This window comes from Neolamprologus multifasciatus, chromosome 10 (assembly GCF_963576455.1).
Source record: "Neolamprologus multifasciatus chromosome 10, fNeoMul1.2, whole genome shotgun sequence".
Classification (NCBI taxonomy): domain Eukaryota; kingdom Metazoa; phylum Chordata; class Actinopteri; order Cichliformes; family Cichlidae; genus Neolamprologus; species Neolamprologus multifasciatus.
Genome location: NC_140448.1, coordinates 4729420 through 4742165, shown reverse-complemented (window position 1 = coordinate 4742165; position 12746 = coordinate 4729420). Strand labels below are relative to the sequence as shown.

The window sequence follows — 12746 nt, the reverse complement described above, 5'->3', positions numbered from 1 at the left end:
CAATAAATCGCTGCACATATTTCCCATTTTCCCAGCAAAATATAAAGGAATATAGCGCAAGACTTTTGCACAATACTGTACATAGATTACATATGTGTTAAATCTTAGATTTAAATCTTAGATTTAACACAGTCGGGAACTATAAATAGTTTAAACTGCGTTTAAACAAGCGAGTAACTGTTAGCTTTGGCAGTTTGGAGACAGAACATTGAACTCTGTATGTGGAGGCTGCAACACATCTCGGATGATGTAAGGCTGCTGCAACTTTTGCAAGAGATGCTTTTGGCATCAGTCAATATGACCCTGATATACAGTAAGCAGCTTTATTAAAATAAATAAAAATTAAAAAGCAGCTTAAATATAGTAAAACTAACGCAAAGGCATAATGATTTTAAGGTTTATAGCTATGAACAAATAATTTTAGACAAAAATAATAATAATAATGAAGAATAAAAGTTTAATTCGATTAAAAACAGACTTCCTTTCTCAAAAAACAACAAAAACAAAACACTTTTTTTTTTTTTTTAAATAAGGAGAAAGGGAGCGTTTATTACTTCTGACCATAAAACAGCTGAACACATGTTTGTACACAGCTCCTCTGACCCATGAGGCATGCTGAAGAGCTGTGGCCCGAATGGTCAATACATGTTTTGAACAGGTCGCTGACCCACGTGACTGGCCTCATAAATACAGAGAGAGCAGCTCAGCGGCTGCACTGCTCCTCCACGTTACCTGCAGTCCTGCCTCCGCTTTGGTGTCCGCAGACTCCCGCAGCTCCCTCCTGCCTCCTCGCTCCTCGCTCCTCCCCGCGCTGATTAAATGCCCGCTGGACTCTTCAGTCAGCTGCTGTTAAACGCAGTCATGACAGCGGAGCTGTGAGCTCGGAGCTCCTGATGTTTTAACTTATTTTATTATCGTTTAAAAAAATACTTTTAAAGGTTTTTCGGGCACTTTGATCAGCCAACAAGAAGACTGAGCTATGAAAACCATACTTGCTGCATACTCGGGAGTCATCAAAGGTAAGATGGTTATTTGGGGTCTTCAAAAGTGTCCCAAGGGCGTGAAGGAGGGAAACGAATAGGAACCCAAACAAGCCTGGAGTTCTGTTGTTTTAATGCATGCAAAACAAAATGTTTAATACTTACTATGATAACAGAAATGAAATTAATAGGATATGCTCAATCATCCTGGTAAATCAATCTCCAAAAGTTGATTCTGTTCATCTGGACACAGTGAGAAGCTCAAAATACTGTCTAAGAATTTTGCTATTATGTATTTTGCTAATCGCTGTGTTTGATTTGTTCTGTGAATACTTATAAAACGCTTCCAAGAAACTCTGAATGGTCTTTGGTTGAGAGGAACTAAACTCGGGCTTTTAACCTAAACCACACAGTGACAGCTGAAAGTTAGTTCAAAGTTGATGGAATAATGACACATGAATGTAAGGGACCATACCTCTCACAAACACATGCTTTCTGAATGCATGTTGCTTATAATTTGTGGGGTTATTGTGGGAATGGGGGTGGAGGGGTGGTAGTGGGGGTTCCCTGTTGTGTCACTGTATCTAAACATGCCATTTGGTTTCTGTGTATCAAATATGATTCATAGCTTAAATGGACACTAGAAACTATACAAACACAAGCTGATGTGTATATGTGGGCCTGTTATTGTTTTAATTACAAAACGTTATGCTGTTTGCATTTAGAGGCGACTACTTGCATGTCCAATAACTCTAGCTGTTTAGGTCTAGGATGGCTCTTGAAAGCCAAGCACGTGGGCCCCCCTGTTGTGCCCCCCGTTCTCCAGGGGATCACACAGTTTGGCTTCAGCTTTTACCCAGCAGTTTGATCTAGCTCTAAGCAGGCTGGTTTAACCATCATCAACTTCTCTGCCACACATTTAAGCTGCGATAGTCTCAAGGACTCATAGCATCGTAGTTTGCAGGCATTACCAGCCGAGCCCCGGTACCAGGTTATTTTCAGTGAGGACAGATGGGATTAGAGGACAGCGTTTTCCTGGAGTGCGAGAGCTTCTTATTGGCTCGCTGTGACACGGCCTCGACTCGCGTTAGTTGCTTCTTAATGTTGCTTTGCGCTTCTTTCTCACACGTAGCTGCGTGGGTTCACTCTTTCAGCCTGGTGAGTAGCTGAGGCTGTAGTTTTGGACTCGCTGGAAATGTACTGTATTATTGATGTAGGACAGGTCACTGCAATCCGTTCTGTAGTGAATCATTAACTCTTTGTTTTGATTGATGTCCACCTTTGGCTTTGTTTAACTCAAATCAACTCTAGGCAAGAATTTCTTCTGGGAAATGTTGACTAGATTTTTTTTTTTTTTTTGCGTGATCTTTATCTCTTCCTGCTGTTTTTCTACCTGATGCATTGATTTGTTTTTGTCTCAAGGCACTGGCTCCAGCATCCTCTCCGCTCTGCAGGACCTCCCCTCAGGGTTATGGCCCTGCAGATCCAAGATGGAGAAGCATCTGCAGGTGATCTCTGTGATGCAGTGGGTCATCTCCTTCTTAGCCTTGGGTGAGTGAGAGAGTTGGCTTATTAGTGTCACAAGTAAAGGATCAGGTCAGATCAGTCTTTAAAGCAAACACACACTCGTTGATGGCTTGTTGGCCTTCTTTCGTGTGATTACACCCTGATGATGGATTACCTTAACCCTTTGTGATGAATTCAGGTTTAACTTTAGGTACTATTTCCCCGTCTCCCCCCAGGTGTTGCCTGCACTGCATTACTGATCTACATCTTCTGCACTGACTGCTGGCTGATTGCTGCCATTTATATAGCCTGGCTTATTTTTGACTGGAACACCCCAAAACAAGGCAAGCTATGAAAGATGTCAATATAAAAAAAACAAACTGTTACCTAATGGTTTGAGTTTTGGCTGCACCGGACTATAGGTCTTAATGAGAGACTTTCTGGCACTGTGAACTAGTGTGGCGGTTTAACTAAAATAATTGCTTATAATTCTTGATTTTATTTTTATGATTTCATTTATTTGAAGTAGCCAAAATGAGATTTGTGAAATGACGATGTTGAGATTTTAGGCACGTTTGATGAGGATTTCTGCATCCGGTAATAGAAAAGCTTAAGACTAATGCTATTTTCTCTGCCTTTTATTTTATTTTAATAAGCTTTACAAGTTCACAAATTGTTTTCATTAGTTAATTTTTTTTTCAAAAGTTTAGTTTTTATTTTCATTTCGGTTAACTACATTTTTACACATCTAGTTTTAATTTTTAGTTTAGTTTTTGTTAACTATAATAACCTTGAGTCATAGACAAAGAATTGCCCACCTGTTGGTGCCAAATTCTTTGAAATGACAGTTTAATCTGGCTAAAGAGTTTTTTGTTTTTTTGTTTTTCTTTTTCATTATTTTAAAAATTTGTACTTTAGCTAACATGCTATAGATTGGCATGTTAGCTAAAGTATAGCATGCTAAAATGCTATACATTAGCATGTTAGACTACTGGCTTAGCTTATGTTAGCATGCTATATGTTAGCATGCTAGTTTAGCTCAGCACAGTGCTCTGCCATGTACAGCCTTACTGTACCCCTAGCATGGCAGCACATGTAAACGTAGAGCTCAAGGGAATTTTGGGTAGTGCGGAAACTTATTAATCAGGCATTTTCAGTTCATTTCTCAGCATCTAAATGAGAGGATAGTTGTTCGGATTATTTTGACTGGGTAATATTTGAAGACGTCACTCTGCACTTCCGGGCAAAACTAACTAAATGACAGATTAACAAACTGTATAATCAAAAACTAAGGTTGAATTGTTACGAAAAATTACAGTTAGTTCTATTTTTGTGCGCATGCTCTAAGTGACTCATGTGTAACTTTCTCCTCAGGTGGCAGGAGGTCCTCCTGGGTGAGGAACTGGACAGTGTGGACGTATTTCCGAGACTACTTTCCAATCAGGGTGGGTGAATGTGTCATCTTTGTGATGCTCCCTTGCTGATGCACTCATTGGTAATATAGGGAAATCTGGAGCTTTGCAGAGCGACGGTGGTGCCAGGACTCAAATGGGTCCTAAACATCTCCCTTATGTCAGATGAAGCGGCTCCTGTGTGAAATGTGTTTAGTTGTGCACAATTAACATTACAGATAGGCTTATCAGGGCTGCATTGAGCCATCTGCTCTGTACTCTTACTTGTTCTGTGTTGATTAAGATGAGGGTATGATGTTGGCTTCAGACTTTGCCCCAGTTGAAGGTCTAAGGAGCAGTGCTAAGCTTTTCTCTCATCAGGTACTCCGCAGTGTAGGGGACAATAAAATCCTTGGTCAGGCTAAAGGGCTTTGTGTTGGATGGTAAAAATGTTTAGTAGCTGTTCCTCACTATGCTGTCACACAAGAAGTCAAAAGTCACGGTTAAAGCATGCTTAAAGGGAGGATAGCTGTCTTCTTACACATTACACAGTAGTCATAAAAATACAGGGCCAACGTTCCACTCTCTAACATCCAGGAGCAATATATATTTACTTATTTAATTTATTTATTAAACAAATATGTTGAAGTCAGTCAGATTTTGAGAACAAAGAGCGCTAAATCCAGGGTGATGAACCAAACATTCATTCTTTGTCATCTAGATGCTTCACTGTAGCTGGGCCTTTCTCATTGATGTCACCACCATGAAGTCACTGTATTAGTTATTCGCTCATGTGAAGCTGTTACATTCACAGTCAAAGTGAGGGATTTACTGTTTTTTGTACTTCAAAATATCCTGAAATTATCTACAAACACATGAGTTGGTCACAGGGCGAGTATCGACGATGATTTATGAGTTGGAAACAACCGGTCAAAGTCCGAGCCAACACTGAAGTTGAGGTGAAGACCGAAGCAAGTCCGAAGTGAGACTTGTTATGAAATGTGTTACACGGATAGATGTGCAAGTCTGCTTCAATACTAGAATCAGGTCCTCTTTTATATTATTGCTGCTCCTTCTTGAAACGAGTGACTCTCTTCTTCCTCCTTCTCTTTTCTTCTGCTTGGATCTGTTCGAGGGGTTAAGTGCTGTGTTTGCTGCCCTAGTCCCACTGTAATCCTCCACATATGCCAGGTGGTCTCCTGCGCTGCCATGGAGAGCTTGAATGGTTTCTCCTGTGCTAATGTGATTACACAACTGTTATTTTGGACTCGCTACTAATGGAGCTTTGTTTACACATTGTGATGGATCCAAGTCTGCGCTGCACATCAGAGCACACTTTTCTTATGGGCCATGTTCACCTTTACAGCTTTATTGTGCAATGATGGGTTTGATAATAATGCTGACACATCAGCCTGAACAGGTGCACACTGGATCCTAATTTTATGATTGTATGTGCTGTCTGGCTGATAAGAGTGTCCTAGTTTTACTAAAGCAGTATACATCATACTGTGTGTGTGTGTGATGAATAATGGCTATCTACACATCCATGTTCACATGTAGTGTTAAAAATATACCTACAACAATGTTTACTATCGCCTCTGTCAGTGCGCCCCAGGGTGGCTGTGGCTACAATGTAGCTGCCATCACCAGTGTGTGTGTGGATGACTGGATGTGTAAAGCACTATACAAATACAGGCCATTTACCATATTGAAAATCACTAAAGTATACAGCTATAATCGTATATTGTTAACATTGTTACTGGAACCCATTTATGTTCTTCATATTTCAGGACTTTGCTTTACTACCTTGGATTCTCATTCATGAATTGCTTTGTGTATAATTAGACTATCTTTGTTTTGTTTTCTTCATTCACAAACAAAAAGCTAGCTAATATCACAGTTCAGATGATGTCATAAGATTCTTTGTACAGGATGCTTCTGCTGAACAGAAATATGGTTGGTGATTGAAGTTTGATAAAAGAGAAGCTAGTTCCTAAACTGTTGAGTAATCAGGTCGTGATCTTTGGAAACATGCGCTGCTGGTGAATGCTTCAATTTTAATTTTTCTTTTTGAGCTTCGAGCACATCGAGCCAAATGCCGTTTAGTTCACATCGCAGTGGTCTGGAATAAAAGTGACCAGGGTGAATCTGACTTTGAGACGAACTGACCCTTGTAAGCTAATAGATATCACAAAAGCATGAATGCACCATTTCAGGCTAGCATTCTTGCTATTATGGCGCTGAACATCGGTCTCATTTCCACCTTTAATCACATTTATCATACAGTGGCTTTAGTTTTCGTCTAAAGTCTGTTTCAGTTCTTGCACCTTATCCGTTTGATGCATGATAAAAGCAGAAAATTAAATCCACGTTCATCAAACTTTTGTCCTCGTATGAGAATCGGTCTCACACTGTTTATCCACTCTTTGTCCTTTTGGTCCTGCAGCTAATTAAAACTCACGACCTGCTGCCCAGCCGGAACTACATCCTTGGCTACCATCCCCACGGCATCTTTTGTTTTGGTGGTTTCTGCAACTTTGGCACGGAGGCCACAGGCTTCTCTAAGAAATTCCCTGGCATCAAGCCTTCCCTTGCAACCCTAGCAGGAAACTTTCGTCTTCCCATCCTGCGAGACTATCTGATGTCTGGAGGTGAGATTTGACCGAAGAAGCCAGAAATTCTTGTTTGAATTCTTAAAATGTCAAAATCAGTGATAACTAGCACTGGGCGAGCTGACCTTTGTCCTGCTGCGGCTTCAGTCGACATCGATCGACTGATTTTGAGCTTCATCTGTTTGGAGGGCCTGTTCAGGCTTCATCTTTGCCCCTTACATGTGGAAGAAGTTGTTTTCTTTTTTGAATGTTTAACATTTCTTCTGCATATTGGTGGATTTTGCCTAATGCACAATATGGTATAGAAAGGATACAAAAGGCTGGTGTGTAACTCGTACAGAGACCTAAAAGCAGTTTACCTACATTTTGCCCCCCCACAGGTATCTGCCCTGTGAACAGGAACTCCATCGACTACCTGTTGTCACAGAATGGGACGGGAAATGCTGTGATTATCGTTGTCGGAGGGGCAGCCGAGTCTCTGCAGTGCACACCCGGCTTGAATTCTGTCACCCTGAAGAATCGTAAAGGCTTCGTTAAGCTAGCGCTGCAGAAAGGGTGAGTCGGCTGCGCGCGTGTGGTTTTCACTGACCCGCACAATATGTTGTTGAACGTGAAAATGTCATTCCCTGAGCTGCGGCACCTCACGGGAATAACAAAATCCTAGATTATTACACCCAGAAAGGTCACATGCTTGCAAAGAGAGAGCTGCTAAATCATTTCATGAATGTGCAGTGTTGTCCCTGCTCAGCTCCTCGTGACATATAGTTCACTTTCAGAGGGCTGGTCAGTTTGAGCTCCCCCCCCCCTTGGCTATGCGTTAATGAGACAGACTGCAGCGTGAAGGCCCTCGGTTTGTCTCACCAGCCCAAACAAGCCCATTCCTTCACAAATGCAGCCGAGGATTATCATATCAGTGGGTGCACCCTATCCAAAGAAGCTTAGAACGCGCTGGAAAAGACATGCAGTTATGCAGACCTTTATTGGTTACAATTAGGCTAGCAGAGCAGCTGATGTAAGCCTCAAATGTGAATTTGGGTCACTTTGGATTGATTTTTGTGGAACTTCTAAGGCTTTGTTTCAGTGCTTATGAAATAGACGATGTTGCAACCAGCTGAATAATGTTGTCGTCAAAAAACAAGTGTCTGCTTGAACAAATATATTTATTGCTTATTTTTGGTCAAAGGGATTGATGCTCTGATTGTTTCTTCTAAAATACTGGATGGAAAACCAGATTTAATCTTTCACAAACAGCTGGAAAAAAATCTCTCTAAAAACGACTGATTCTGTGGTCTAAAAACGGCCCTGCAAACATTCAGACTCCAGCTTAGTTACAGATCAGGGTGGATTTAAGAAATTTCCCGATCACATAACACCTTCCACAGTTGTTAAAAACGTGGCTGCTCCTCCCCACAGGGACATTGAATGCTTTTTTGTGCTCCTTGCACCGATTCCTGATGATCTGCACGTTGCACCAGAAATCCAACCCTGTTGGCTATTTTTGAATATTTGGTAAACTAAAGCTGGCCGTTCAGGCAAGTAGAGACATGTAAGGAAGGTCGATTATTGAGCGCTGCGTGGTGGTTATCACACGTGTGCAATGCTTCAAACTGTTCTTATTACTGCTTTTAAAACCAGGGGATTCACAGACAGGATTGTAATAGAACCATAAAACCAAATTTCTGGTCATGTGAACAACAGCAAGTCTGCAAAGCTTCAGCAAGAGGAGAGTGAACAAATATTAGTTTATTAACTGACATTTTTCTCAATGACCTTTTATGTGTTCTAGATGTTTCGCATAGATGTGTCGTTCTTTGACACGGTCGGGGAGGTGTGTTGAGTCACTTGCTTTGTTCCCTCAGGGCTGATCTGGTTCCAGTCTTTTCCTTCGGCGAGAACGACGCCTACAAGCAGGTGATCTTCGACGAGGGGACCGTCTGGAGGTCTCTGCAAAAGAAGTTACAGAAGATGTTGGGCTTTGCCCCGTGCCTTTTCTTTGGGAGCTCCTGGGGCATTGTGCCTTTTTCCAAGCCCATCACCACCATAGGCAAGTTTGTCTCGTTTGCTTTGACTGTACGGTATAGATTAGTTTTCTGTGACCTCGACATGGCTGTGTTACTGACGTTTTTGTAGGACAGTGACCAACCAAACAGTTCATAGGACACAGTCAATATTTGCTCAACTGTTTGTTTTAACTGTTTGTCTCCTGTGTTTTTTTTGTTTTTTTGTTTTTTTTTAATAGTTGGGGAGCCAATCACTGTGCCAAAAATTGAGGATGCATCAGAGGAAACGGTGGATCTCTACCATGCAATGTACATCAAGTCCCTGCAGTGCCTTTTTGACAAGTACAAGACGCGCTTTGGTCTGAAAGAGAGTGACATCCTGCACATCCACTAGGAAGCTGACGGGTCGCTGCTAATGGCCCGAACTGTGCATCTCCAAACCCCTCGCCTCGTCTTCGTTTCGTCACCTTCGCCATCGCACCTGGGTGCCTAGATTATCTCTGGACTGCAGATGACACATTTTGCATGTTTACTGAAGAAACCTTTGCTCACTGCGCCATCTCACACACACACACACACACACACACGCATAGTGCTTTCTCAGGCAACGGCAGGCTTAATGAATGGTGGCCTTTCCCAGCTGTTCTTGTCTGGTTGTCCACAGTGCCTCATCAGTGCCTTTTTTCCCTCCCAGTTTTCTTTTAAAACTTGGGCGTCACGTTTAACTGCTTCTTTCAGGCAGTGGTCGCTAAGCTCCACTAGATGGAGCCAGAAGGTAATTTTCAGGACTTCATCCTAAGCTCCTTTACAACTCTACACGCTGAATGCACAAACAATGCAAATGAAAGGTACCACTTTATCACTGGGTAGTGGCCAAAGATTAATCGAGCCAAAGACATATGATGTCCACAGATATGTGGTGATTCCTGCTGGTTAAAGGCCGAAAGTGAAGGAATTTTACCAGGTATGGTGAATGCACAAACACATGAGACTGTAGAAAAGCCTTACAGTGTTAATTGAATTCTGTAGCAAGGAAATGCCTATTTTAGTACATTTGTCTCAACAAATATTTCTGGTGCACTTTTGATGTTTTACATCACCCTCTGATGTTTTAGTCTCAAAGATTTTCCCCCAGACAGGCACTGCTCTGCTTGGCTTATTTCTTTTTCTTTTTAAATGTTCATACTGGTGACAGGGTTTCTATCTGGGTGGATACATTTAATGTATGCAGTGTAAACTACGTGATTTCTTGTAACTTAAGTGTCTTGGAAGGTTTTGAGCTGTAGTTGAAACGGATAAAATGGTTTTGTGGGTGAAAATCCTGATGTTTGATGATTCCAGTTTACAGTGAGTTTTATAAAAAATCTTTCAGGGGAATCATTTAAAATAAGCGAGCGTGTGTCATGTCGGTGGGAATAAAGTGTAAGAGAATTGGCTGAATTTACAGATGCGATTTTCACTGGTTTGAGCATTGTGACGACTACTATGGAGCAGTGTAATACCTGTGCAATGGATTTGCAAGCAATAAGCAGCGAGACTTGTCTGTGTGATGAGTAGCATAATCTTTCTGCTGATGTTTAAATTAAACTTTTGTAAGTTTTCAGAAAAATGTGTGGTGTGTCTTTGAAGTCTTTCCCACATTTTTGTCAATGTTTTATTAAATCTGAGTCTTATGTATGTGCTGTGTAAGGAGCACGCCCACCAAATATATGCTTTGCTTTGAACAGTATTTGGCTGGAGAGCTTTTAATATTATCTACAATTCTCTTATCAGCAAAAACTTTCAAAGTCCAGCTGGGCCATACAGTATACCTCTGAAACCACAATTTACCTCTATGGGAGGAAAAAAAGCTCCCTTTCATCCCTGCAGGTGATACAGATGTGATCCTCAAGCTCGCGCTCTCTACCAGAGACCTGGGAGTTTAGGGCTCTGTGCCGTATTCTGTCCGCTCCTCTGCACCGACACCTCTGATGTTATACCTGGAGTTTTCTGGAGCCACTCTTCCAATTTAGGGTTACAGCTCCTACTGCTGCTAATTACCACTGGGACCATTTTAAACTTTAGCTTCCACATCTGCTGGTGCTGTGCAAATAAAACTGAACTGAATATTTTTGAGGATTATTCCACCCCATTTAAAAACAATCAACATTAAAAGTGACCGATCGTGTAAATGTTAATTGTATGTTTTGCATTTTATGCACTAACCATATACACTCTTGTGTATGTCATGTTTTGAAATTGTTAAACCTACAACGGAATGATAAACATTGTATCTACTGCTTATGGAGTCGTTGCCTTGTTTTCAGAAGTGAAACTGAAAATGTTTGAGGAATAAAGCCTGTGAGCAAAGTTCATTTAAGGTTTTTCATTATTCAGTTTCTGTTAGTTATACTTGTTCTTATGGCCTTTTTAGTGCGGTCAGTAGTTAATTTGACTTTAACTCAGAAAGCCTTAATAAAGACAGGAATTACTCTGGCTCCTTTTATCAGCTGGAAGAAAAACAATATGACAGGAGCAATTATTTCACTTTATATGCCTTGTATTCCTATTTATCTGAATTACAACCTTGTTAATTATTATTATCATTTGCTACTGGTTCTCTTTTATATGACTTTATTAAAACATCTTAAACATTATTAAAAAAACATTAGTCCATCGAGAACGTCCATTTTTATTTTCCCTAAGTTCTTTTACATTTTAACGTTTTTTGTCAAGGTGACAACGTGGGTAGGAGCTACTTTTGGTCGTTATCTGACTGCAGCCTTCAGTCTCCTGGCCCTGTAGAAGCGCAACTATTTAATGTGGCAGCCCCCTAGTGGTTGCTTAATGTTCTGCAGTCAGTGTGAATTAAGCTGAAATAACTGACTGTGCTGCTCACATGTAGGTGGTGGATTTACAAGTCATCGTACTTAAAGATGAATTTCAACTTTACACTACTGAGTTACACGCAAAACACAAGACCAGAATCTAAATCGGCACGCAACGTTAAGAGAGGCCTAAGAAATATAACATCGACTAATTTGCTAATATGTTAAATATGTGTGTGTTTAAGTTTTTCATTGCCTAAGCTACCCGCGTATTCTGCAGTTGGTTCCTGTCTCTATTTGAAAGTTAGCGAAAAAAGTTCATATCAGTTTGCATATACATTTTAAATGCTTTGGTCGCTGGCTGTCTTTGTACCAGTAGAGATTATGAGATCAGTGCTACCGTTTAAACTGTCACCTGCATGTCACGCTGTACCATACAACTTCCTCATATTTTGCAGCTTTGACAGAATTCAACGGATGCTCGTCCCCTCCAGGGAGACAAACAGATGATACCGCCAATAGAAACGCGAATTTTCACGACCAGGCACCGCCTTTACGTGACGGATATTGGTTTGAGCCAATCAGCAACTGAAGTTCCGCGCCTCCTCTCCGTAGACGGATTTCCGAACGTAGCGAAATAGCCGAGAGTTTGTTTACGTCCTGTTGGTTAGCTGACAGCTGTTGTAGCGTTTTCCTCACAGAAACACTCGTGTCTGCATGTCTTTGTTAGTTTTCCGGAACTTCGTCAACTTTTAGCCAAGTGTCGTGAATGTCTGAGATGGGATGCTTTATTGAATGAGGGGTTGCTGCTAGATGCCGACAGGAGGATGAACTCCATCACCGGTCGGGTTCTTGCTATCCCCGCCGCCTCTGTCACCAACTCTGGAGCTTCAGCCTCTCGAGCCCTACATGTGGAGCTCACATCCCAGCAGGTAAATGCAAATCCCATGAGCTTTCGTTGTCATCACACTCATTCAGGTGAACTCGGGTAAACTTGGACCGGGCTCCCATATTGTGTTATGTACTAGTTTGTAACTGCTGCCCGGAGGTCCACAGCAGGCCTGGCAGGCTAGCTAGCTAGCAGTTGCTAGCTTGCAGTTAGCTAGCCCGTTGGAAATAAATGGAAGTGTGTCTGACTCGCCAGACACGCCGAGACCAGTTAGGTCGGTGTTTGGCTTTTGGAGCCTAGCCTTTTCATGGTACTGCCATATCGCATGATTTTTCTACAGATTTATGTACAAAGCTAGTAATGCTTCTGCTAATGGTAACTTAACTTGGCGTTATGTCAGCACGCAGGTGACAGCTAAGTAAAATCAGCATACAGCGTGTCATTATTTTGAAACTAAACGCTCTCGTACGGCTGCTTTAATGTGATTTGAAGCATTTCAAGACTGATTGCGTTATTGGTCCGTTCAACCCCGGGGATCAAGTGGAAGACTTTTAAATTCCG

At 41.5% G+C, this 12746-nt stretch overlaps 2 protein-coding genes across 2 annotated transcripts in view; both read left to right on the top strand.

Moving 5' to 3' along the window:
* Positions 1 to 709: 709 nt before the first annotated feature.
* Positions 710 to 10098, top strand: dgat2 (diacylglycerol O-acyltransferase 2). The gene is made up of 8 exons (XM_085174897.1): positions 710 to 1019; positions 2403 to 2531; positions 2723 to 2830; positions 3861 to 3931; positions 6324 to 6528; positions 6870 to 7044; positions 8349 to 8533; positions 8729 to 10098. The coding sequence occupies exons 1-8, from the start codon at positions 980 to 982 to the stop codon at positions 8881 to 8883; spliced, it is 1068 nt and encodes a 355-aa protein (XP_085031023.1). The 5' UTR covers positions 710 to 979; the 3' UTR covers positions 8884 to 10098.
* A 1788-nt stretch (positions 10099 to 11886) lies between these two features.
* The window catches only part of uvrag (UV radiation resistance associated gene), a 114041-nt gene continuing 113181 nt past the window's right edge, over positions 11887 to 12746 (top strand). Inside the window, exon 1 of the mRNA XM_085174871.1 lies at positions 11887 to 12228. Within this exon, the coding sequence (XP_085030997.1) occupies positions 12124 to 12228 (105 nt within the window). The 5' untranslated portion in view covers positions 11887 to 12123. The remainder of the gene's footprint in view (positions 12229 to 12746) is intronic.

Excerpts from the sequence above, each read along its gene's own strand:
- dgat2 (XM_085174897.1), top strand. The coding sequence starts at position 980 with ATGAAAACCATACTTGCTGCATACTCGGGAGTCATCAAAG. Across the intron at positions 2,532-2,722 it reads CATCTCCTTCTTAGCCTTGG|GTGTTGCCTGCACTGCATTA; the intron begins GTGAGTGAGAGA and ends GTCTCCCCCCAG. Across the intron at positions 7,045-8,348 it reads AAGCTAGCGCTGCAGAAAGG|GGCTGATCTGGTTCCAGTCT; the intron begins GTGAGTCGGCTG and ends TTGTTCCCTCAG.